Here is a 23,762-nt window from a genome sequence, read left to right on the forward strand (position 1 = left end):
CGGGCCGGAGGCGGCGGCAGGTGAGGCCTCTGCCGCAGGGGTCCCCGGCGAGCGCCCTTCTGGGCACCGCTGTCGTCCTTAACGCGCCCRCTGCTCGGCCTTCGGTGCCTCGAGGGGAAAAGCGGTTTTCTGCGCCTCCGCCCGTGCCTGGGGAAGCTGGGGCGCGGGGGAGAGCTGCTGCGAGTCGTTCAGTCCCGTCTGGTGGTGGTGGGACGCRCAGGTTTGAGAAGCCAGAGAAAACACTGACCGCTTTCYTCTCATTTCTCTGCAATATASCTTTTCTGAGYTTGTCTCAGTCTAGTGATGATTATTATTAGCCGTTATTATTTCAAGCAATATTTATAGCTATTATAGTCTTCATATTTTATGTTACTGAACATTATCAAACAATATTTATAGCTATTACAATTTTCATATTTTATATTGTCTAATTACTGCTATTGGTTATCAATCTAAATATTTGGGATTACATCCCTAATTACTTTATGAAAGATTGGTAGGTGTTAGCGTGTTTCCTAAATAACTATAACCCTTAAGGCGTRATTAATTTTAATGTAACTTAAGAGGCATCCTCATGTTTTTAAGCTATCACAGAGTGTGTTTTTCAAGTTGTCRATGTTTGTTTTGTCAGAAAATGGTGAATATATCATCTAGTAAAATAGAATATTGTGGCTTGCCTCTGTGTTTGCATGGAAATTGCAATCCAAGTGGTAATGCATCAATTCTGCATTTTAAAACATCTAGCAAACAGTAGCTTGAATAAAGATATTCATGACAATCGTATTAAAGCACACTTTATTTAAACACAACTTGTTTCTCGCTGATGCRTGTTTCTAGATTTCAGACTTAATACAACTCAGTATTCTCTACCTGATTATATACCGTACATGAGATGAGAAACAAGCTTTCTATCACTTCTGAYACCCAATTTGAACTTAAACCAGCATAATGCACTAAACTAGTGTCTCCAAATGGTTCAGTCTTTCAGATTTTGGCAGCAGTAAATTCCTTCTTGAATATTGAATATGTATCCTTGTTATACATTCTAATAGACAAGCTTTTAGTATTTTTTGTTTTAAAAGATTTGAAACAGTTTAGACTATTTGAGAAGTCCAGTGTTTTTTAGYATGTTTGGTTCTCACTGTGCACAGGTATTTCAGACCAGATGAGATGCAGATCTGTGTGCTGTTGACCTAATGTTCTTGATACTATTCTACATTTCATTTTTCAGCCATGCTCTGTACTTTTCTTCAAGCAGTGATGATGAATTYGAAATGTGTAAGTAATAGCACGTATTTGCTTTCTGAAGGAATATGAAAAGAATGCATTTCTAYCTGGATTGCCTGAATCTCTGGCAGTGAGGAGCATGCACTAAATTCTGGCATTTCCTCTRTGCCTCAAGAGTCACTTTAAGCATGTGCAATGCTGCTGCCTGTTCTGTTTTCGTGTTTACSAGTCAGCAGCATTGTTGTTCTATAGTGGGATATTATTGTTAACATTTTGTTAGAGCACTCCTTTGGAGTTACTTAGTGGGATAAGCGTATGGATACCTCTTTGCAGTAGGAAAACTGCTACCTACAGTTATTGAAATGCTTCGAGAAAATGTTGGTAACACATTCGGTGTCCAAGTCTCTCTCTCCTAATGATCCATGTTTTGAGAGGAGGCTATACTGGGTACTGTAAGGTACATAACAGCACTTCCTTCTTGGTTTCATGCTGGGCAAGAGTTGAATAATGAAGGAATTACTAGAGAGTTGTCAGCTTTGAGGAACTGAGAGTTGGAATTGTATTAAAAGGGTTTTTTTTGTTGTTGTTGCTTTTTTAAGAGACTTTGGATTGAATTTGTACGAGTTGTAAGCTTTTCTCATAAAAATGCATAACTTAATCATTGGAGTATTGTTCTTAATATATCTTTTATTGTTTCAGTTTTAGCTAGAATGAAAACTCCAAAATCCCTGACACGTCAGGTTTCCAAAAAGGAGGATGTGAGGTTGGTGCTGAACTAAATGACTTTCCAGTATTTGTGTATGTTTTCTGTATTACCTCTACTACTTTGGGTGTAGAAACGTTTCTTCGTTTTTCTTACTGATTCATAGGCTGATAAGAGTGTAGAAGTGAATGCAGACAGAAGAACTGGTCTGTGTCCATTCTGTGTCTGTTCAGGTCAAATGTACAATAGAGTGTTTGGAAGCATATGTGCTTCATTGCTGTTTCAGAGGGCAGTATAGCTTGTGGAGAATCGACCTTTCATCTTTCACCCACTTAAATGCAGGGTTTGTTGGATGATGCAGTTTCATACTGTTCCGACTTACTCTTGACCGATTTTGTGTGCATTAGACGTTCGTAACATACCTCCATCTCTGGTTCTGCTACTAATGGTCTCATCAGTCTGGGAAGAGGCATTACGTATTCAATGTGCTGTAGAAGAATTCTCAACTAACAGATTAGATTCCTAATTTATAAACTATCGCCTGGACAAGTATTGGCAGCATAAGTTACAATAGTTGAGTTACAATAAAATACTCTTAAAAACACTGAGAGCTTTGCACAAGTTCATGTTCAAAGCAATCTTCTATTGTACAGCAGCATGAGTTTATTTCCTTGTAGAGCTTTCTAAATCTYATCTTCAGGATTCCTTATCTGCAGTTACTGGATAAATTGCTGTCCRTCTCTCAAATATTGATACTGTTATCCTGTTAGACCTGTGAACGTTCAAAGCATCCTATGACAAGGTGGAATTGAGCCTTTAGTTCAAATTTATAATAGGAAAATACCTGTTAACGGAAGTAGTTGGTAACATCTGCTGTGAGCAACTGATAAAGTTATGCTAGATGGCTTGGTTTGCTTTAGCAAGACAAATTTATTCTGCTGTTTTCCTGCTCATGCCTACTGGCGTTTCATATTATTGCTTGTTTTACAGTTTGAAGGACTTCATCGATGACTCGGTGGACGATTTCTTCTTGGACTTTAAAAAGAGAAACAGCACAACTAAGAATGGCAAGTAATCGTCCAACAATATGAAGCAGGAATTTTATTGGGGGGGAAGAAAGTATACATTGCTAAGTTCACAAATTTTGGGGAGAACTTACTAAATATAAGATCATTTGGACCCTTCTTTTGGGGGTAACAGAGGACTGATTAAATTCTTTTTTTAATCCCCATCCTTCTGTAATGTTTCCTTTACAATTAAGGGCTCAAAGTAGTGGCATGCCTTTGTTCACCTTCTCATTGTGTCCTGAATTTGAAGTAGCAAAGATGTTCTTCAGCTACTTTTGGCATTAAAAGGAGTTTACCATGTGCTTTGGTTAGGCCAGCTTGGCTGAAATTTTTTTTCTAGAACAAATTTGCTGCATATTTYTTTGAAATTGAATATTAAATGTTCAGTTATACATGTATGTAGCTTTTGTTACCAAGAAAAAAGTTTATGCCAGTGCTAGCTTAGCTATTCACTTTTTTTTTTTTCCTTCAGGATTGCTAGGCCAGAGGGCTGATGCAACTTAGACCCTGTGTGTGTGTATATGTATATATATATATGTGTGTGTGTGTGTATATATATAGTGTTTAATACTTCTTGCGATGACTTTAGTATAATGGTAAATGAGCCTGGTGTGATAAAGCAAATACAAAGGTGCCTTTCTCTCCTTTTGTCTTTTCCTAACTTTCAAGGAATATTCTTGTTTTAAGATAAAGGCAGGTCTCCTAAGTGAATTTACCAAGACTTTAAGCTGTTTCTTTTGAATTGCAGCACRGAAGGATCTTCAGATCACAAAGAAGTCAGTGAGTTCTGGAAAAGAAAATGTTTGCTCCCAAGAATTGCTGAATCTAGATGCTTTAAGTGACAGTGAAGATTCTGTCTTTGTAGAAAGTTCATGGCRTGACTGCCAAAAAAGGGGAGTGAAAGGCTCGAAGGAGAGTCTGAGGTGCCTAAAACTCTCTCCTCCACGCAATCGGAAAGAGTTGATTTCCACATGTAGTCCAGGCTTGCTTGTTGGAGGGAAAGAAAGAAACTGTGAAAAGGAGAACACAGAAGATAAAACGCCAGCCTTAGCACTTCGACAGAGTACAGAGTTAGAATCAGATAGCTCAGATGGTGAATTTGAATCTTTAATAGAACGGATAAGGAAACAAAGTCTGCCCCGAAAACCTATCTTAAGTACAAGTAAAACTGTCTACCAGCCAAGTACAATAGGTAAGAAATCATTCTTAGTTAACCTCAGAGTTATCTTTTGGGAGCAATGTTAATACTAATTGTCTAATTCTATTCATGTGTGTGGCATGTGCTTTAGAAGTTCAGCCCAGCCTCTTGCACTTCAGTTTGATGTAAGCAGAAATTATTCCTCTCTGAGCATTCTGAAAAGTGATTCTACCAGCCTTATGGTATCAAGACTTAAGCTTTTCGTTGTCACTTGTTTTCATAATTCCTATAATTGCTAGGCATTTTTTTAGCTTTATTTTTAAAATTGTTCTGAAGACAAAGCTAAGTTGTAGTTCTGAACGATGTCTTTTTTTTTTTTTTTTAAACATATGATAGTAGCTAACATGAAGCTGTCATTTTGGTAACACTGAAATTTTGAACACTTTGGGTGCTGTTAATTTAGTGTTTGTATGGATTTATAATTGACTTTGCTATTTTATTTGAATACAGTTTACAGTGAGATTTTGATAAATCAATAGCTTGTTCTGTCCTTTGACTAACTGAAGTGAGCTCCAACTGAAAGACTGCAGARAGGGAAAAGACTTGCTGGAAAAGGGCTATTGCTGAGTAAGGGCAGATAAAAACARATCTCCTTCTAGAAGGCTAAGCATATGGTGCCTTTCTCACAAGTACTACTTCAAGGCAAGGAGACTTATGGAAGAGTGTGGAAGAGGCTAGCTGACAGCACAGAAAGATGCCCTGGAAAAGAGCAAATCTGTGTTTTTTTGGGTTGGGATATGACAATATGGTATTTGTTTTCTAGAGATGAGGTGGGAGCTGCATGCAAATTCTCTGTATATAGTTAACTAGTGAAAGGAAACTGTTTCTGAACAGTTGTAGAAAAGCCAGCAGAGATAACATCTGCTGAAACTGTAAACCTCGAAGTAGTGATTGATTTCTGTCAGGACCAGTTTTAGCAATCTGTCTGGATGTGGACTGTGAAAAGTAGCAGCTGTTTGAACGAACTTCTTTGTGAGACTGCATTAGGAAGAAAACCTGCTGAAACCATATCCTGTATCGCCCGTCTATGCAGTTTCTTAAACCTTTCTCTTGTGTTACCTTATGGATGTCATGGAGAAACTGGACCAAAGGTCTGGATCAGCATGACAGCTTTTGTCTGAACTGGGAAAGGCAGGCTGTGCAATCACTGTAGCTTCCTTGCTTCCCCCTGCTCCCCTCAACAAGTTGTCTGTCTGCTTTTGTTGGGTTAAAGGTAGAGATTGTAAAGATTATAGAGTTTATATAGTACTGTTAATGAGGCTGGTTCCTGATAAGGGTATTCTGATCATTACAATAATCTACTTACGTTGTAATGTAGTAGAGTATTATTTCTTTAGGAACAAACAGCATGACTTCAGGTGCACAATAGAAGTTTGAAAATTTTTTTTTTCTTCTTCAAATAGTATCTCTGCGTTACTGCTCTTGATGTGCCAATGGTGCATTTTGAATCAGTGAAATGTCACAGGAAAAAATGCCTGAGAGAAGTCATGAATGCTTTCCCTTCCCTTTCGTCCTAGCCAAGTGTTTGAAATTTTGGAGTGCCAATCCAAATGAGTGGCAACTTTTATTTATATAATAGCGAATGATCTTTTTTATCAATTGCATCCAAGTATGACCAGATCCATAGAAGGAGTGTGTATGCTGAGATGGAATGTAGGACTTGTTTCATAGTTGTCTGTTTTCTGGTTGCTGATGTCTGCGCTCCTGATTCTTTGACAGTCTGTAATATTTTGACTTTCTGTTAAACTAGAAAACGTCAAGTCACCCTGTGAAGGTGCTCAGCCCTCAAAAGGTGAGGGAGGCAAGAGGCCAAAGTCAAACTCCATTTTACTTAAAGAAACACCTTCCAGGATAATGTCTTCTGTGAGAATTCCTGGGAGTGAATCAGTCAGTTACTCACCATCAGCACAGGCAAAGGAAAAGTAAGTGTTTCTCCACCTATACTGTGTTCTAGGACTATTATAGATGGATGAAGAGATGCTGAGAAGTCTTTTGCCTAGGGTGGCATTCTGATTTTCCTTCCATTTGGAAACTTCTGCTACTGATCAGTTGTAAATTTTTAAGTAGGCTGGAAATTAAAGCTTTAGTCTCAAGTATGGCAGGGASAATATAACCTGATCTCCAGTTAAAGAAATTGAGATTAATTTTGCAGAGTAAGTGAGGGTGGAATTGCTATTCATTGTCTTGGCAGAGCATACGTCTAATGTGCACTGGTCCCACAGTTTCTATCTGTAAGGCTGCCTGCCTCTGGTATATGTCAAAACTGATTTTATTAGTAATTCTTWCTTTTAACCAGCTCTTCTTCAGATTTTTTTTTTTTTGACCTGCATCATTATAACTTGCAGAATTCATGTTTCTTTCTCTGTATGTGGATGCAACTTAGGCTTTTCAGAGAAATGCCTTTTTTCTAATAACTGCCTTTATTCTGCCTCTTAACTATGGGACAGTTTCTTTAGTCATTTTATTTTGTGTACTAATATTAAACCTTTAAATGGTGTCTTCAAAGCAGATGCTATATGAGAGCTCTGGGGTGTTGAAGTGGAGTTAGCCATCCTAGTGGAATATCTGCTTTCCCTGAGTGAATAGTTTTTCTTAGGATTCTCAGAACATCTATGGTCATGTCTCTGAAAATACGCTTTTATTGTGGGTGGTGATGTTAGGGCTGTTGATATATTGATCAGCTTTTGGTATAACTGTGGCTCCCTGTGCCATGACGAACATTTGAGCCATCCCCTCTTCCCGCATGGGAGTACTCATCTAGTTTTCTGAGCCAGTGAAACAACTGCAAGTCTATTGCAACAGTTCTGCCCTTCATGCCCCTGAAGAGGGAAGGAAACAGTAGAAGCATGTGCACCGCACTGGCCTCATGAGCACTGCTGACAAAGAGAATCAATAAGAGTTTGTGCCAATGGCAGCATTCCAGAGAAATTTAATGGCTATAAAGTGACCTTTATTTTTCAATATGATACTTCTGAACTTAATTAAGGTTTTGTTTTGTGCGTGGTTGGTTTGTTTGTTTGTTTTAATGCCTTCTCTTGCAGGTGTAATTTGTGCTCAGTGCCTGGCTGTTTCTTGCAAGATCTCTCAAACCCAGCATCCCAATATGTGAAATATTTCAAAAGAAATAAAGAGGACCTGACACAGAAGCTCTACCGTCTCTATAATAGCACCATCTTTGAGCAGAAGGTTGGCTTCAAAACAAAATATCATGTTTCTGCAGTGATAAAATGCTGATTAATATGTTGCTCCTCACCTTTTGATGTGATTGCTCTATATCCTCTTCAGTTGGTAGAGTTGGGTTTATGTTTGCATTAGGTCAAACCATTAACTTCAAAGGGGATTTATCACCACTGTGATGCTGAAGTTTTCTAACTTGGAGACAGCTTACTTTCCCAGCTGTGATGGCATACCATCCTTAAGTGAGCAATTTGGATGGTGTCCRGAAGAGTCCTTGATTAGGTAAATTAGTAGATGAAAGGCTCTGGGTCGTTTCATTTCTGAAGAGGTGACTGATACTTCTCTTCCCATATTTTCTAGAATTCACATGCTCGTCAGTTCGGTGGGCTAGGAGTGTTTCTGCTGCTGCCTGTGTGGTACCGGGCCCTAGTCAAGGCAGCTATGGCCTCCTGCTGCTGACACAAGCTGGAGGTTGTCTCCTACCACTGCTCAGTCAGCCCTTATTGAACAGCATGTGCTAGTGGATTCTGCAGCATTACCACAGCCTGAGGAATAGCTAGTGGGTAGCACAAACTGATCTGCTGGCTGTCGTGTCTGCTGTGTCCCCCATTCCCAACTCCTCCCCACAAGCTTGTGTTAGTTTAGGTGTTCTTTGGACCCTCAATTGGGTTGCTTCAGCCTGCTAAAATGGTGAATAACGGGAATCTGGAGCTGGGATACAAGTTCACAGAAGACAATGGTTTGCTTGACTCGAGCTGCTTTAGAACTGCAGCCTTCATTAATGCAGCGCTCTCATGAAACTCGATCCAACAACTCACAGCTGCCAGAGGGGGAGATGCTGTTGCTTGCTGACACAAGGTGGGAGTGTACATCCAGGAGCAGGGAGCTGAAGAGGAAGAGCACCTCTCCTTCATGTCAGGGGCTGTTGACTCATGCTTAGTGATGCTACATGCAGTCTTCATGCATTCTTACTATATTTTCCTTTCTGTCATTGCAAAACAGAAAAGTTGCTTATGCTTTGAATAACAGTTTGGGGTGAATCTGAAGCTATAAGCTGTGTTTCAAACTGAACTTTCAGTTCCAGAAAACTGCTGTCTTGATCTTAAGTGGCATCTTCTGGGATGCTCGAGAACCTCCTCTGAAGAGAAATGTTCTTGAAATAAAGGACGCTGCCCTCAGTAATTCCAGCTGGCCTTCCTTCAGGAAGGAAAATGTCTCTGCATCTGAGAAGATACTGCTGAGCTGACCAAGGAGAGGTGGAGGCCATGATTTCGCATAAAGTGGAGCTGAAAGGGCTGATTGCTGCTGAAATTGGAAGATACCACTCTCCACTGCTTCAGCCCTTTCCCTGTGCTGACGCTTAACTATTGTTGGACCATTTGCTTGAGCTCATTTTACTAACTTAGATGACAAAAACTTAGCAACAACAACAACAAAAAAAAGCTAACCAAGATAGATATGACGAAGGCATATAAAATCAAGAGCAGCACAGAGGATAAACAGGCAGTGATTATTTGCCTTTTCACAGTACGAGAATGAGGATACATCAGGTGAAAATGACAAGTTACAGGTTCAGAACAATCAAAAGATGATGATATTTGACATGTAAATTAAGCTGTAGAACTTCTGATCACAGACTATTGTGTAAGCTAAAAATTCATGTGCATTTTTAAAAAATTGAGAGCTATTTAATGCAAAGGAACCACCTCCAGCTCAGTGAGGTGTTGTCTTTCAAATGACTAGCAGCTAAGAAGCGTATTTTGAAAAGAAAGTTTTGTGGTATGCCTGACCTGTCCTTGTATTTCCCCTTAAGCAACAGACTAGCCACAGTTGGAGACAGAATAGTGGATCTAAGGGACTTTGGTCTGATCCTGCATGTGAAACTCTTAGTGTTGGTAATAGAAACATGGTGATTGGGATGAGAAGCTGTAGAAGGTGGGTCTGCCTCTTAAGTGATGGCAATTTTGAGGACATGAGCAGAGACGTGCTGTAAAGGGCCGTGCAGTACATATAGGGGAAGCCAGAAGACCTAAGGAAGATATGGGAGGTAGGAGAGGGCAGATCACATGCGCTGTTTTGTTTCGCAGTTACCAGAGAAAATGGAAATAATCTGGAATAAGAAAATGAGAAAAACAGCAGGATATTGTGTAACTGGGCAGACAAAAAGTCCTGAAGCACAGCGTTATGCTCGAATAGAACTCTCTGAGAAAGTCTGTGACTCTGCAGGTAAGTAAAGGAAAAGATATGTTGATCCTTTGTGAAAGCATGTGCTAGAGATAACTGTATGAATCTGAGAACTAAGAGATCTACAGTCAGCCCCTGCTCTGAAATTTTTTGTCACCTTGAATAAATGAACCAGCTAAAAATAATGCATAGATAGAAGGGTTGTAAGAAAAAGTGCTACTAAGAGGCTTGATGAATTCACAAAATGTGAAAACACCGATACCTACCTATTCATACCAACCTCAGTATTAGAATATGGTTTGACGTTTATATTTTGTATTGATTTGAAAGACCTAATGGCCAGATTTACTATATTGCGGTGTAAAATCTGACTTCTTCCATCATAGCCAGGTGCCTTGTTGATTAAATTTAAAGCTGGAATAAAAACAGATCAGTGCTAAGTTAACTTTTATTATTTGGTATTATTGTAATTGTTAGATTCCCCCCATTCTACTCCCCATTCCCCCAGTTTGGGGAAAAGAATGTTGCTGTTATCGTAGGTTAAAAGCTACTGTAGTAGCTTTTAAGTAGTTCTGAAATTAAATTCTATTAAAGTAGGTTTAATAAGCTGGGTTGGAGAAATGAAACAGATTAGGAACATGGGGAAGTGACTAGGATGCAGAATTAGTGGGGTTAATCACAGAACTGGTGGAAGTGCATTGAGTAAAGCCTCGTTGGGGCATTTATCTTCTTATCCAGGTATTCATAATTCCAGCTTCCAAAATGACTTTTGCACCTTAGTGAAGAACAAGCCCCAAACCTTGCGATACCCAGGCTTCTTTTAATTTTGCAGATACCATAGAGATCTGCAGCACTAGTTTGTTTTCGTAGTTCCACAGGTACTTGTAATACATGTTCAATTCACTGTTTGCACTGACAAATTTAAAATCCTCTGAAGTAAGTTTGATAACAAAACTAGATATCAGAGCTAATCTTTTCTATGCTGTCATTTAGGATATTAAGACTAAGCTTCATTAGCTATGGATCAGCTCAACAGACCTTGCTTGAAGGACCTGATTTTCTGTTCTGTGTCTGTTCTAGTTAATTACTTCTGAGAGCTATTAGAAGATGACTGTCTGCAAATGAAACATTAAAATGCTGCTGTGTAAGACCATGAGGCACTTGCAGCTTTTTGTCACTGAATGTAGTTCTGGTCCTCTACATCTAAAAAGAGAGTTACAAGCCACGGAGTTTGGTTAGGGAATAGTTACACAGTAAGTGAAACTAAGGGGCTTCAAGCTCAAAACACAGAAAAGAGGTACGACCAATGCAGAATGTGTTGTTAAGCTGTGGAATTCCTGACTGCAGGATGYTGTGGTTGCTAAAAATTTATAAGGTTCAAATGCAATAGAACATCTGTAGAGGATTACTAAATACAAAGATACCATCTCTGGCTCAGAAACCAGAGTCATTTATTTTTGGAGGCTGGGAGAGTGGTTAGAAGAACCACTGCTATATGCTTTCCGTGCTCTCATACAATTCCCTAGACATCTGCCATTGATTACTGCTGGAGGCAAGGTAATGAGCCTTTGTTCTGTCTTTATTTGSAAAACATCCCTGAAGCTTCCTTTTCTCCTTTCTTTTTATTATCAGTTTAGGAATAATAATAGTATTTGCAGCTTCTATCAGCTGTGGAATTAGAATATAAATGCAATATTTGGATTGCCTGTATAGATTATACTTTGAAAAGTGAGAGATGCTAATTTCTGTCAGTGTGTCCTGCAGGTAAATCACCGGTTTATAGGATTTTTCCCTTCCTAGGTATAGTGTCTYGTAGTGGCATTTTGCAACAGTTTGATAGTTACATGAAAGCACAGTCTGGACAAAACTTCGATTTCTTACAATTGTGGATGTTGCCAGGTTTCTGAAGAGATCACACATAACATGACTAATACAGTTAACAGAGATGATGATGGTGCCTCAGTCTTTGGTTTGAGCCTTCAGTTATTGCCAGAATAAGGGTAAACGGCTCTCTGGAGATTGCAAGTCAACAGCAAATTAAAGCTATCTGAATTATTTATGAAGCAACAGTTTGAAAAGGGAGTGCAACAGCTTAGTTGTCCTTTGCTTATAGTTGTCTTCATGTTCTCTGTATCTAAGACAGCACTGTCTTCTAAGACTTGGGATGGAACAGTATTACCTTGGGAAGTCTCTGCCCAGGAGCTAGCCACTACAGGGAACGTATAGCTGGCACTTAACACTGGAGCAGTGAGTTAAGGGCTGGAGGCTGTATTTCCCTACACCTGGCTAATCTTAATTTTTTTTTTTTGTCTTACCCCAAGACCGTCTTCGAGACACCCTAATTCATGAGGTTTGCCATGCAGCCACCTGGCTGATCAATGGTGTTCGGGATGGACACGGACGATTCTGGAGATTATATGCCAGGAAATCAGCTGTGATTCATCCAGAACTGCCAGTGGTGACACGATGCCATAGCTATGAGATTAAGTACAAATTCACCTATGAGTGTGTTTCGTGCAAAACCACGTGAGTAATGTTTTCTTGAGTGATCTTACTTATGGTTATCTATTAACTTTTTTGACTTGACAGTCTCCTGTGCTAGAAATTACGAACCTCTTAAACTGAAGTGCTTGGGATAGTCATCTGAATTGTCATTTCCCCTTTCTTGAGCCCGCAGAATCTCGCTACATGATTCCACATGCTTGTTTCCAAGTAGTTCCACCCAGACTGTCAAGAGGTCAGGACAGGCAGAAGTGTCTTCCAGTGACCAAGTAGTAAGATGTCAGAATACTTGCCTCAACTTTAAACGGTCATGGGGGGATAATGAAAGACCACTCTCATTTTTCACACTTTGCTCAAATGATATAAATTGGATTCTTTCTCTACTAAAGGCCTATGAAACATGCCTGAGTAAACTTAGTGCATTTTTTGGATCACATCCCTCTGATTTCACAGTCAACACTGATACTATTATAAGCTTTACAGTAGGGGACAGTACCTCCAGTTGTAAGTATGCACTAGCATCAGGAGCAGCACACGTGAACCTGCCCTGGGGAAGCAATGGCCAGGTCTGGCTCACCCCCATAGAATGTATGTGAGCAAAGTACTAGGGTGTGTTGCTGTACTAGTAGGTATAAATAAGGCATTCCAAGCTCTCTGTAATCAGTAAAATGTACATAGATTTCAAAAGTAAAATCTGCAAATGAATGTGCAGTTAGAACCCCTGCACCATTGTCCCAGGTGGCCTGTGATTCAGTCACTGCTGTCAAATTTTGTTCCATGAAATCTGTAAATATAAATGAAGGCTGTGAAAATGGATATCTGAATTCAGGTTTAAGTTCAAGTTGCGCACCTAAATATTTGATCAGACCTTTAAAAATGTGGAATAGGCAGTGGAAAAAGTTTTAGGTGAGAAATGTCTTAATACAGATTTGATCACTTCACTCTGAAGGATGCAGTTTCCTTCTCTTCCTTCCTTCTGTTTCCTATTATATAATGATAGCTTAGAAATCTGACCTAAGTAGTCTGGCAGAGGAGAAAGGAGCCCTTTACCCACAAGTACTGCCCACTGCAAGTGTGGAGTCAAAGTACTTATTTTTCCATTTCAGGATTGGACGTCATTCCAAGTCACTGGACACAGAGCGCTTTGTGTGTGCATGCTGCGGGGGGCAGCTGGTCCTGAGTCAGCCCACTCGGAAAGATGGCACTCCTGCTAGGACGCAGCTAACGCCCTTTGCGAAGTATGTGAAGGAAAACTATGGATCTGCTAAAAAAGAGCAGCGTGGGTTGAGCCATGTAGAAGTTATGAGGAAACTCAGTGCTGAGTTTGCTTTAAAAACTAGGCTTCAGGATTCCTTGTAAAATCTCAGTGCTCATACTTTCTTGAGGCTGCTTAATTTTTGTATATATCAATAAAGAAAGTAGAACAGTCTAACATGGAATATATAGAAAAATTTTTGGAAGATTCCAGACAATTTTAATAGCTTAGCAGTCTAAGATTGAGGCCTTTTCTGAAACGGGTGACAGAATGGGCAAGAAGTAATGATGATGGGGAATCAGTGGCAACAGTACTCTCATTTGCAGTTGACTGGTTTGTGTATCCTCCTTAAGCTTCAGCTAAACAACTACTGTGCCTGGGAAGATGCAGTTCTAGGCCCTTCATGGGACAGAGTTGCCATATTTGTCTGGAATTTTCTGAACAATATTTGCACATAGTGCTTCATAGCATGTATTCAGTGACTCTTCTGAGCAATAGTTTTACTGTGTAGGTCATCTGGGTAGTTGATCTGCTCAGTTGGGGGTGTATACTAGACGCTAYATACGTGCTATAGAATGGCTATGTGTATATCTGGGATTGCCAGATGCAAGAAAACTCAGGCACATGAGCCAAGTTCTCTGATTCTGTCTGGATGATTTTCAGGCAGGAAGAGGGCAGATCTGAGGCAGACTTGAGCATGGGTTCAGGTGTTCTCCCAAGGAGAGTTTCTTGAATGTTTTCCTTAAAAGTAAGCTTAGGAAAAATGGTGCCTCAAATTGGTTAGAGGAAAGTGTGAGCTTTCTCCAGAGCCCTCTGGCCCCTAGTGAGATCAAAGCTATCTTTCTGGTTAAATTTTGATGGCAATTGTTCCTCTCTAACTGAGATTTCATAGAAACTAAAATAGATACAAAAGGACAGATGGGGGCGGGAAGCAAATTTAAGCAGTTTTGCCACAATAGAGCGAGAAGCCTAGGCAGCTGACTTAAATCTTTCCTGTAGAACTTGACTGAATGTGTGTTAGATTTGCAGTGTTTGTCTGCTGTGAACAAATTGCTCAGGTGATTAGCAATTTTGCATCGTCAATAAATGTCTTTTTATACCAACCGTGGCAATGAAGCTGGCATCTTCTTTATTATTTAACCATGACTGTGCAACTCTGGTACCTGAAAGCTTCCAGTTTCTCCTGGCTAGTTGTTCCGCATACAGCAGGTCACCCTGACTGCTGCAGAGTACACCTCTCCCCGCTCTCCATGCTTACCCTGCGTTTACCTGAGAGCTGATGCTTTCTCAACCTCTGCACGGATCGTGTTGCCCCAGGACCATCACACCTTGGCAATGTTGAGTAGCAGTTGGTCAGGGGATGTAACTTCCTCTTCGCTGTGTGTCTGCCCACACCTCTCGGGTAGAGGTAGTCTAGGACTGCCAGTGCTTGCTGCCCACCTTGGCACCACAGAGAAACCATCTCCTGGGGCCCTTCCTGACTGGCCACCTTGGAGCACAAGCTGTTTGGATACTCTTGGTGCCTGCAATGTTCTTTTCTGTTCTGAATCCCTGTTTCCTGCTAGCTGTGTTAAAGTGTTAGAAAAGTAGTTTTCTCAAAAATTTGTTGATAAGTCTATAGTTATATGGGGAACACGTTCCCATGTGATGGGATATAAGGTATTGAATGATATGGTTTTTTTCTTGATGATGTTAACCTTTTGAACAAAACCTTTTTCCTTATAAAAAACTAACTGTAAATCCCATTCAATTCTTGATCAAATTACTAATTACTAATTGGAAGAAAATGAACAAATTTAACTCACYAGGTCATTTCTTGTACATTGTTTGAAGTACAGTAACAGAGCAGACATTTACAGAAGGGTCTTAGGTTTTGGTGCTTGTAAGCCGGTGTGTTGTAAAGGGGGACTTGCAAACTGCTCTGTAGGCAGCAGTCATCCTGCAGCATGGTCCTCCTCTCTCCTTGAATGGTCTCTACCAATTTGTCTTTCTGCTTTGTGCTGCTCTCACCAGGGAGGTGGTCTCGGGAAGGTCTCCTTATGTCTGTCACCCTTGCTAGGTGTTCCTGGGCTAAGGCCTTAGTCGCTGTCAGTCATGTGTCCTGCCAAACTCTTCCCAGGTCTGACTGGCTCTTTGTGTTATACCAATCCTCGTTTGTTGTGGGCCAGAGCTCTGTGCCAGCACCGTGTTCTCCTGCTGCGTTGTCCACGTCTTCAGGAGTCCCGGGGGCTTGGGGCGCTCTGTCAGCTGCTCTGGGGAGCTCTGGCAGGGGGACACTGGGGTGTGCATGGTAGTGATGAAGCATGGGCATTTGGCAAGAGCAGCGAGATCAGGAAGGCTAGTGGGTGCTAAGGTGGGTGTTACGACTGTTCGGGATGGGAGATAGCACGATGTGAAATCGTCCAGTCATGCAGCGCACTGCCAGAATACACAAAGAGTAATAAAGCAGTGAAATGGGATACATTGGGCACAGGATGATCAGCTGCTTGTTTAAGATCCTGCCCGCCAGACCTCCGAGGGGAGTTCCTGTCCCTTCCACAGTGGTTCCCTTGTTCCTATTTTGCTTGTGCAGAGCCCTTTTATGTTCCCTGCTTTTCTGAACTGCCCCAGTGCTAGCTGCTAGTTGACTGTATTTGAACACGTTTGCTATAGAGACAGCTAGGCAAAGGTACTTTAACTTCTCCCTTCTCTTTCAGAGCACTGTACTGGCTGTGCGTTTGCCTTGCGTCTCTTTCCTTACCATAGCTCCTCCGGTAATTGAGGGGCTTGCTCAGTGTACGTCTCGGTGGTAAGGGAGGAACAAAGTGGGTCGGTGGGCAGGCTGGGGGCTGGAGCCTAGGCGCTGCCTCCCCCTTCCTGGGGGCAGCCTGGTTTGGGCTGGGGGTGCAGGGTGGGGAGGTGGTGCTGGGCTGTGCTGGTGTTGAGGGTGTTCGGGGGTGCAGCGGGGAGGGTCGAGCAGTAGCAGCAGACCCCACGCTAAGGACCAGCAAGGAGATAAAGGCACCTGTTCCCTTTCCTTGCAGGAGCAGAGGCGGGTGCACTGCATGGTTGAGCTTCTCCCTGCCAGTGGCCGAGCACGGGCATGCTGGTGGGAGAAGAGCTGGGTGCATGGCGCTGGGGAGCAGTAAGGGCTGGGCAGGGCCGTACACGCATTTTCTGTGCAACTTTTCAGAGGAGGGGAGAAGCAGTGGCTATGAGGGGTGGAGGGACCAGGAGAGGGGTGATGCAGGCGGACGTGCAGCTCACCAATTTGGTTGTGCCTCCAACCCCTGTAAGGGGCTGTGGGATTTGTGGTGCTTCCCTCTGGAAACAGGATCTTTGGGATGACGTGTTGCTGCTTTTGTGTGACCTGGTTTTCTTCTAGAGCATCCCCAGGTGTGCCCTTCCTGGTGTCATCTGGTCTTCTGGAGGTGGGGCAGGGGAGGGTGGTGGCAGAGTGGAGCTCTGGACTGCGATGGACTGCTTCGTTTGGTCTCATTTTCTTTGCTGAACTGACTTCTGTAAGCAAACTAATAAAACCAAGCTCCCACCCCTGTTGCATCAGAGAAGCCATGGACCCTGGCAAATACTGCAAATGGATGATGTAGATAAACTGCCCTGAATTAATGAAGGTGTCAGTCTCTGTTTGTCATCACAGATAGCTTTTCAAGATGGCATTGAAGATTTCCCACCAGAGGTGTGACCGCAAGGTGGGAAAAGGAGGGTTGGATACTGGTTTAGAGAGACACTCAAGGCATGTGAGGGGTTAAATGAATTAAATTTAATGAAGGACTTGCACTCCAGACTGTGTGGGGAGCCCTGGGAAGCATGCAGGGGGGCAGCTAATGGGAGGCTGCTGGGCCGACGGTTGGATGCCTAGGCAGGACTCACTTTGTGTATCCTAAGGGCCCCTTGTATCTCCTAGAGCTATTTTCTTATCTTGACTATGCAAAGTAGTAGCAAAGTGGAGTCGTTACTGGCTGCAAAGCAGCTTGACAGTGCTGATAAAACAGAAAATGCGTGTACGGCCCTGCCTAGTTTCGGTCAGCATGTAGAGAGCACGCTCAGCTGCTGTCATGGACCCCATCAGTCCCCCATCACCTTGCCACCTCTTCCTCAGGTGCTCTCCCCACCAGAGGGACTACAGCTGCTGTAGCTGTAGGAGGAGGTGCTTCATCTTGGTGCCTCTTGCAAGCTCATCACACCTGCCTTTCCTTCACCCTAGGTCACCTCTGCATGGTGACTGGCGGTGCCAGCGCAGGCTGTATTAGGACTCACCACCCAGGAGAGACACCCTGGCTCATTGGACGTGGTTCTTGTGGAGGACACCAATGGCAAACAGCTTTGCCACCAGCCTCTCCAACATCTTCATTCTCGGCAAAGTAAGTGTGCACAAACAAAACAGGGCTTGGACCCCCTCCTGCTGTTGGGGACTGCTGGTTAAGACTAGAGTTGTTTCTATCTTCCTCAGGCAGCTGCCTTCCCACCCTCAGTGCTCCAGTTCTGGTATCTTCTCTGGCTCCATTCCCTCTGGTTCTGCCTCCTGCAAGCTGACCAGTCGGGGAAGGGAAAGCTACTGTAAATTTTGAAGGAATGGCAACGTTTTCAAAAAAAAAGCCCTGTGGCTTTTTAAAGCACATTGTGGAAATAAAATAGTTAATGCTTCATCAGTCTTTGCAGGCCTATCTAGCAAAAAAATATCTGCAATGGCCTTGCAGAAGTCAGCATGACCCAGTTACCAAAGGAATGTATTGTTTGCGAAACAATGTGCTCTCTGTGTCATTGGAGCTTACAGTTCTGAAGGGATTCACTCCCTTTTCCTGCTTATCCAGGGGAAGGACAAGTCGTATGACCCAAAGGTATAATCAGCTCTGTAACTGCCTCGCTTGGGCCAAGTTCATATCAGCAGTCTGTCACGCTGCTGCTCTGCAGTCTCTCCTATAGCTGCCATAGTAAAACTTCTGCTCTGACCTGAGCCTAAATTGTATTCCAGTTATTCCACAACAACAGGAAAGTTTGGAACGGAGCAGTTGTATTGACGTGATCTTGCCAACAGCTCAGACTGAGTGTTCCTTCCCAAAAGCCTCTTCTGTCACAAGCCCTTTGTGGCCTCTTGTGTTTAGGGCTGAGGGGGGTATTTTGGTTTTAGCTCAAACCCCTTCCTTAGGGACATAAATGAAAGAGACGGTAGGTTTTTACACTGGGGCTCCTATTGGGCTTTTGCTGGACAAATTATGTGGTTATTTGTGTCTGGCTGAGCTCCAAGAGGAACAGCGCTTTGCTCCTTTTTCTCCCCGTGAGGCAAAGCTCTGCTCCCRTCTGGGTTTCCTGATGGGCCATGGCTTCTTCTGCCTGCTGAGGTGCCTGGCTGTGTAGATGACGGAAGAGCAGTGGATGTTGTACACCAGGACTTCAGCAAGGTTTTTCAGCACAGTCCCCTRCAGTTTCCTCATAGCAAAAGTAGAGAGATGGGCTGGTACGCAGCATCGAGGTGGGTGGCAAAGCAGCTGGCCCTTGGGTCAGAGTGGGGTCATGCTCAGCGGTACCAAATCCAACTGATGCTTAGGTTGATAATTGTTTTATGTCAACAACCGTTGTTGGTCCTTCCTAACAAAAGGAGCGCTATGGGGTGGTGTTCCTGTAGCACCCAGGAGGGAGTGTAGCTCTGGCTGCCTGTATAAGCAGGCAGGTCCTCCTCACGTGCCATGAGCTAAGGCAGGAAGCGGGACGTGCTCTGGGGCTAGCTGAAGGTCTCTGGCATGATTGTTTTCCCCTCTGCTGCTCTCCCTCTTCATGCTGTGCATCCTCAGGGCTGGCCCCAATCTCAGGGGAGCTGTCTGGAACACGTATCCTCGTACAGGTCCTCTCACTGCCGCCTGTCACAGCTGCAGGAGAGAGCTCGGCACACAGCGCGAAGCGCCGTCCTGAGGATTGAGGGCCACTGCCAGGAAGCTGGGGTGTCAGTAAACATGCCTGTGGGGGGGGAAGGAGAGACTTGGGTGAGGGTCTGCATGGGCACAGGGCAAATACCTGCCTATTGCCCACCACCAAGGGCTTCCCCAAGGCATCATGGCCTTGGCACGGCCAGGCCCCACATGGATACTGCTGCTGGGTGCTGTGGTGTGCCATGGAGATGTGACAGTGAGGGATGGCCGGGAGGCTGGGGGAGCCCCYGCTCAATTCCTGCCTCTGCTGAGGCTGGTAGGACCACAACTGGGTCACTGCRACCAACCCCAAACCCCTGTGAGAGGCAGGGCTGGGCATCCCTGAGCTCGGTGGCTTTCAAAGCCACTGTCCCCAGGAAGCTCTTGCGTCAGCTGTGCTGTGTACACACCTGAATCRTCCTCTGATGTGTCTGTGAAAGATGAACTCTCATCCACTACGTGCTCACGGGCAACCTGCATCGAGAGAGCAAAAAAAAAAAAACCCATCTGTGGGTCATGAGCCTGCCMTACTCAGGACAACGGTACCCTGGGATGAACGGGAAGGTGGTACAGGGCCCAGGGTTGCTGTGAACGGCCACGAGTCCTGAGGGAAGGGACCTGTGGGTGGCATGCAACAAGACAACACGCCTYGCAGGGCCGTAGGGCTGGCCTGGAGGCTGCAATGGGCATCTCCCCAGTGGGTGCTAATACAGAGGGTAAASGGCTGAGGCTGACAGCTTGGCACCACAGGCAGGGGTGGCCCATGGGATGGGGCAGGTCTATGCACCCACCACCCACCTCCTAGAGAGCTCACGCATCTGGCCTGTTTGGTGGGCAGTGCTGACCCCACGCTCCTGGCTCACCTGGTGCCAAAGGCCTCTGGCCAAGCGAGAACCCCCTGGCCAGGCTWCTGTGGGTGCTGGCGTGGTGCAAAGCATTCTGTGGGATGGGTGGGGTATCTTCGGGAAATATGTGCGTGTGGAAGTGTCTTTGCTTAGGAAGCTGGGTCTTGCCCAGATTGTGCAGGTGGAGGCTTTTTTCTTTGGCCCCCATGGTATCCAAGCATGTCTTCTCTCTTCCTGCCTGTTCATYATGATGTGCAGGCGCCTCTTACAAATCAAAAGCGAGTCCTCCACTTTTAGAATGTCTTCATTAGCGTCCTCCTCATCATCATCTTCTTCCGCTACCACTTCCAGTTCCACACCTTTTGGTGCTCTCAGGCCTCTCTGCTCTGCTCTCATGCTCTGCTCCTTCTTGACACTGTGGACTACCAGGCGCTCCATCAGGTCCTGTTTGGTGGTCACATCCTTGAGGAGCTCCACTCGTGTGAGCTCGGGTTCCCACAGGTTAGGGAACGAGTTTCTGCAGAAGACCTGAAATCAGAGAGGGAGATTTGTAAAGGTAGCTTCGTTTCCCACTGCAAATGTCTCCCAGGAGTCAGCCAGCAGTGGCTGCTGGGCCCAGGGGTGCAGGGGACGCTTAGGTGGTCGCATCATTGTGGTGCAGCAGTTGGCCCCAGGCGGAGGGAAGGTTACAGGCCAAAAGAACCAATGCTGGGAGATGTCAGCTTTTGCCCATGCACCTTGCCCGAGCCTGTCCTTTGCACTCACCTCCTTGGGTTTGACGTTGAGTCGTCCCGACATTGTAAGGGTGAAGCGTTTCCCCTCGCCCTCCTGTTCMTTGACCTCGCGCTCCTTCTGGCTTTTCTTCCTCCAGAGATGGAGTTTTYGGAGCTGGGCCAAGCTCTGCTCGGTGCGGATCAGGCAGCTGCTGTTGAGCTCCTCAGCGGACTCTGTTTTTATGGAGAGCACTGAGAGATGCTCTGACGTGACGTCTGGATGGATCCTCAGTGGTCTGCCTCCAATGCGGGGGATGATGGTCAAAGCCTGCCCTTGTGGGCCCTGCCCTGCCTGTGGCTGTCCCGGGTGTCCTGGCCCATGGCCCCTGCCTGGGAGAGCTGGCCCACTGGCCCTGTTGGCAGCCCTGTTGCTGCCATGAGCATGCGGGTCAGGCCCTTGAGGAGCTGTGGGGGATGTGGTTTCACCAGGCTTCATGGTCTGCTCCGGGACTCTGCTGGCTGGTGCCACTGGGCCATTCGTGTGGGCCACCAGCCCCTGTGCCACGGCCACACGACGCTCCTCCGTGGTTTTGTCCACATTGGGCTGCACCAGCTGCCAGCTGGGTCCCGGGCTCRCATCGTTGGCATGGCTCCAGGCTGCAGTCACGAGCTGCTGGATTGTGTCCTCCAGAGCCGTGGCAGGCAGGGCAGGACCCTGGCACTCAGCCCTCGCTGCCATGCCTGGGTCACCAAGGATGCCCTGAGCAAACCTGGTTCTTCCAGTGTCGGCTTCTTCAGGGGTTTCAGAGCTGTGTTCTGCCAGGATCTCAGCAAAGGGAGTAGCTTTGGTGGTGAGGATAGGCATAACGGTGAGGGGCGCTTGCAGCTCAGGAAGCTGCAGGTCTCCACTGTGGAACACCAGGTCACAGCTGCGTGCTGCCTTGRCCAGGGATTGTGCCTTGGCCTCCCGGGCAGAGGTGTCTTTGGGAGCTGGAAGCTTCCTGCTCTTTAGCTCATGACAYGTTTCTCTGAAAACATTGGCAAAATCAACCCTGGTGGGGGGCTGTGGCAGCCTCRGTGCTGCTGGGTGAGTTGGCAAGCACTCATCCTGCTCCTTGTAGGCTGGACCGCCTTGGATCTCTCCACTAGCAATGCTCTCAGCTCCCAGGGGAAAGCAGGAGTGGCTTGAAAGCTGCCAGCTGCTTGGATGAGTAGTCTTGGTGCCATGATTTTGCCGTGTCCTAGGTTTTCCCTGTCCTGATCCTGAAGACCTAGGCCTGACCACAGGCATGGAGTGGACAGGCTCATCGATTTCCTTGGCTTGGGCACAAGCGTCCTGCTTGGGTAGTTGAGGTGAAATCAGAGGAAGATGARATGGCTTTTGCTGTTCCTCTTCCCATCCCTTTCCTGAGTCTGGAGCYGTTGCAGCACCACTAACAGATTGGAAGTTTTCTCTTGGGTCAGCTTCTTTGAAGTTCTTCACAGTCTGTTTTAGTCCCTTGGACACTCGCTCCAGAATTTTTGCTGCTGCAGTTTGGGCAAAGAGGTTCAGGTTCAACTTGAGCTGTTGCTCCTGGGTGATCTCTTGCTGGATGTCATCTATTGCACCCACAGCATGTGCCCTGTCTCTGGGAGAAGATCCAGGGGACGTTTCCAGAGTGGGCAGCTTGGTTTCACTTGCAGCTCCTGGCATTTTACCTGTAAGTGCATCCAGGGACTCATCTGCCTGTGTTGCTGCCTTGGCTGGGAGAGGTGCTAAGTATGGCAGATGGGGTGAACCAGAAAGATTTTCAGCTGGGAGTTTCCCCATTTCAGGAAACTTGCCCTGAAAACTCTGCTGAAAGCGTGGGGCTGCCAAAGGCGCCTGTTTGCACCTGACGCCTCCACCTGTCTCTCTGCTTGCAAAGACCAACCCTTGGGTGCTCTGGATTCCCCTGGTCCTTTCTGCCATCCCGTCCCTCTGCAATAGAAGCCAACCAGAAAGGCCGCGTTACTGTGGTCCTGCCCGCCGTGCTCCATCTGTCCTGGGCAGCAAATGCCCTGCAGCCCCTGGCACGAGCTCCAGTGGCCGCGCTAACCAGCGCAGGCAGCTGCCGCCCCGTGTGGAGCAGCCGGCCAGGGAAAAGGGCTTGTCACCATGGGGTGAGGGACGTGCTGTACCTTCGTGCTGCTGTGGCCGGAGGCTGGTGGGCTCGGGGTGCAGGGGAGCAGAGGCAGCCCGTCCTGGTGGGACTCCGCTGGGCTCTGGCTGCGCTGCGTGGCTGCAGGCAGCTCCTGGTGGCCCACCTGCRGGGAGAAGGAGGCACACGATGGAGGCAGTTGCATTGGCACGAGCACCCCTGAAGCGTAGGAAACCGCAGCGCCTGTTCGAAGGGCCCAGAATGAGTCCCCCCCCCTTGCTGGAGGAGYCTCGGGCTGGCTGGCCCCAGCTCCCCTTCCCCACCGTCCTGGCGCTCTCCGTGCAGGTCCCGTCCCCGCTGCCTGCCTCTCCCTCCAGCCCCACGGCTCACCCTGCTGTGSTCCTGGGTGCCCGGGTGCCCACCCTCCGGCTGGGAGCGGGCGCTCGCCTCCCCCTCCATGCCTGTCTCTGGGATCCGCTGCCAGAGCGCTGGCACCGAGGGGAGCTGCTCCCTCCCGCTGGAGCCGCTCGCCGCTGAGTGGGGACCCCGGGGGGAGCTCTGTCCCCAACAAACAGGGACATGGTCACCACGGGGTCCCCCTGTCACAATGGCCTCGTGGGCACTGTGCAGACCCCCCATCACAATGCCCTGGGACCCCTCCATCACCGTATCCTTGCCTCCAGCCCTCTGGGCCCAGCTGGGAGCTGGGGAACAGGATGACTTCTTCTCTCCCCAGCTCTGTGCCACCCCACAGAATAGGCTTTGACTATCCAAATGTGTCCCCTGGAGCTCCGTTAACACCTCAGCCTTGAGCCCTTGAAGGGCCATGATAGGACAGAAAACAACTTTAGCTTGGGTTAGAGCAGTG

At 45.9% G+C, this 23,762-nt stretch overlaps 2 protein-coding genes across 13 annotated transcripts in view; one reads left to right on the plus strand and one right to left on the minus strand.

Annotated features, from left to right (window-relative positions):
- GCNA (germ cell nuclear acidic peptidase) overlaps positions 1–17,959 on the plus strand; it is an 18,592-nt gene extending 633 nt beyond the window's left edge. The window contains exons 2-14 of one of the 11 annotated variants that reach the window (XM_026066238.1): positions 1,232–1,278; positions 1,927–1,990; positions 2,921–2,997; positions 3,746–4,189; positions 5,946–6,117; positions 7,237–7,381; positions 9,460–9,598; positions 11,878–12,082; positions 13,165–13,296; positions 16,678–16,813; positions 16,951–17,002; positions 17,518–17,674; positions 17,764–17,959. In XM_026066238.1, the coding sequence (XP_025922023.1) occupies positions 1,232–1,278; positions 1,927–1,990; positions 2,921–2,997; positions 3,746–4,189; positions 5,946–6,117; positions 7,237–7,381; positions 9,460–9,598; positions 11,878–12,082; positions 13,165–13,296; positions 16,678–16,813; positions 16,951–16,995 (1,606 nt within the window). In that variant the 3' untranslated portion in view covers positions 16,996–17,002; positions 17,518–17,674; positions 17,764–17,959. Of the gene's footprint in view, positions 1–1,151; positions 1,279–1,925; positions 2,026–2,920; positions 2,998–3,745; positions 4,190–5,945; positions 6,118–7,236; positions 7,382–9,459; positions 9,599–11,877; positions 12,083–13,164; positions 13,297–16,009; positions 16,089–16,336; positions 16,350–16,677; positions 17,003–17,517; positions 17,675–17,763 lie in introns of those variants that run through there. The other 10 variants (XM_026066239.1, XM_026066241.1, XM_026066245.1 and 7 more) reach the window with 10 other exon arrangements.
- The window catches only part of FSIP2 (fibrous sheath interacting protein 2), a 9,215-nt gene continuing 2,504 nt past the window's right edge, over positions 17,052–23,762 (minus strand). Inside the window, exons 2-6 of one of the 2 annotated variants that reach the window (XM_026066235.1) lie at positions 22,935–23,060; positions 20,827–22,734; positions 20,080–20,589; positions 19,627–19,690; positions 17,052–19,265 (exon numbers count right to left, since the gene is read on the minus strand). In XM_026066235.1, coding sequence (XP_025922020.1) covers positions 19,159–19,265; positions 19,627–19,690; positions 20,080–20,589; positions 20,827–22,734; positions 22,935–23,060 — 2,715 coding nt within the window. In that variant the 3' untranslated portion in view covers positions 17,052–19,158. Of the gene's footprint in view, positions 19,266–19,626; positions 19,691–20,079; positions 20,590–20,826; positions 22,735–22,934; position 23,762 lie in introns of those variants that run through there. The other variant, XM_026066234.1, reaches the window with a different exon arrangement.

This window comes from Apteryx rowi, unplaced genomic scaffold (genome assembly GCF_003343035.1).
Source record: "Apteryx rowi isolate R43461 unplaced genomic scaffold, aptRow1 scaffold_24, whole genome shotgun sequence".
NCBI classification, from domain to species: Eukaryota; Metazoa; Chordata; class Aves; order Apterygiformes; family Apterygidae; genus Apteryx; species Apteryx rowi.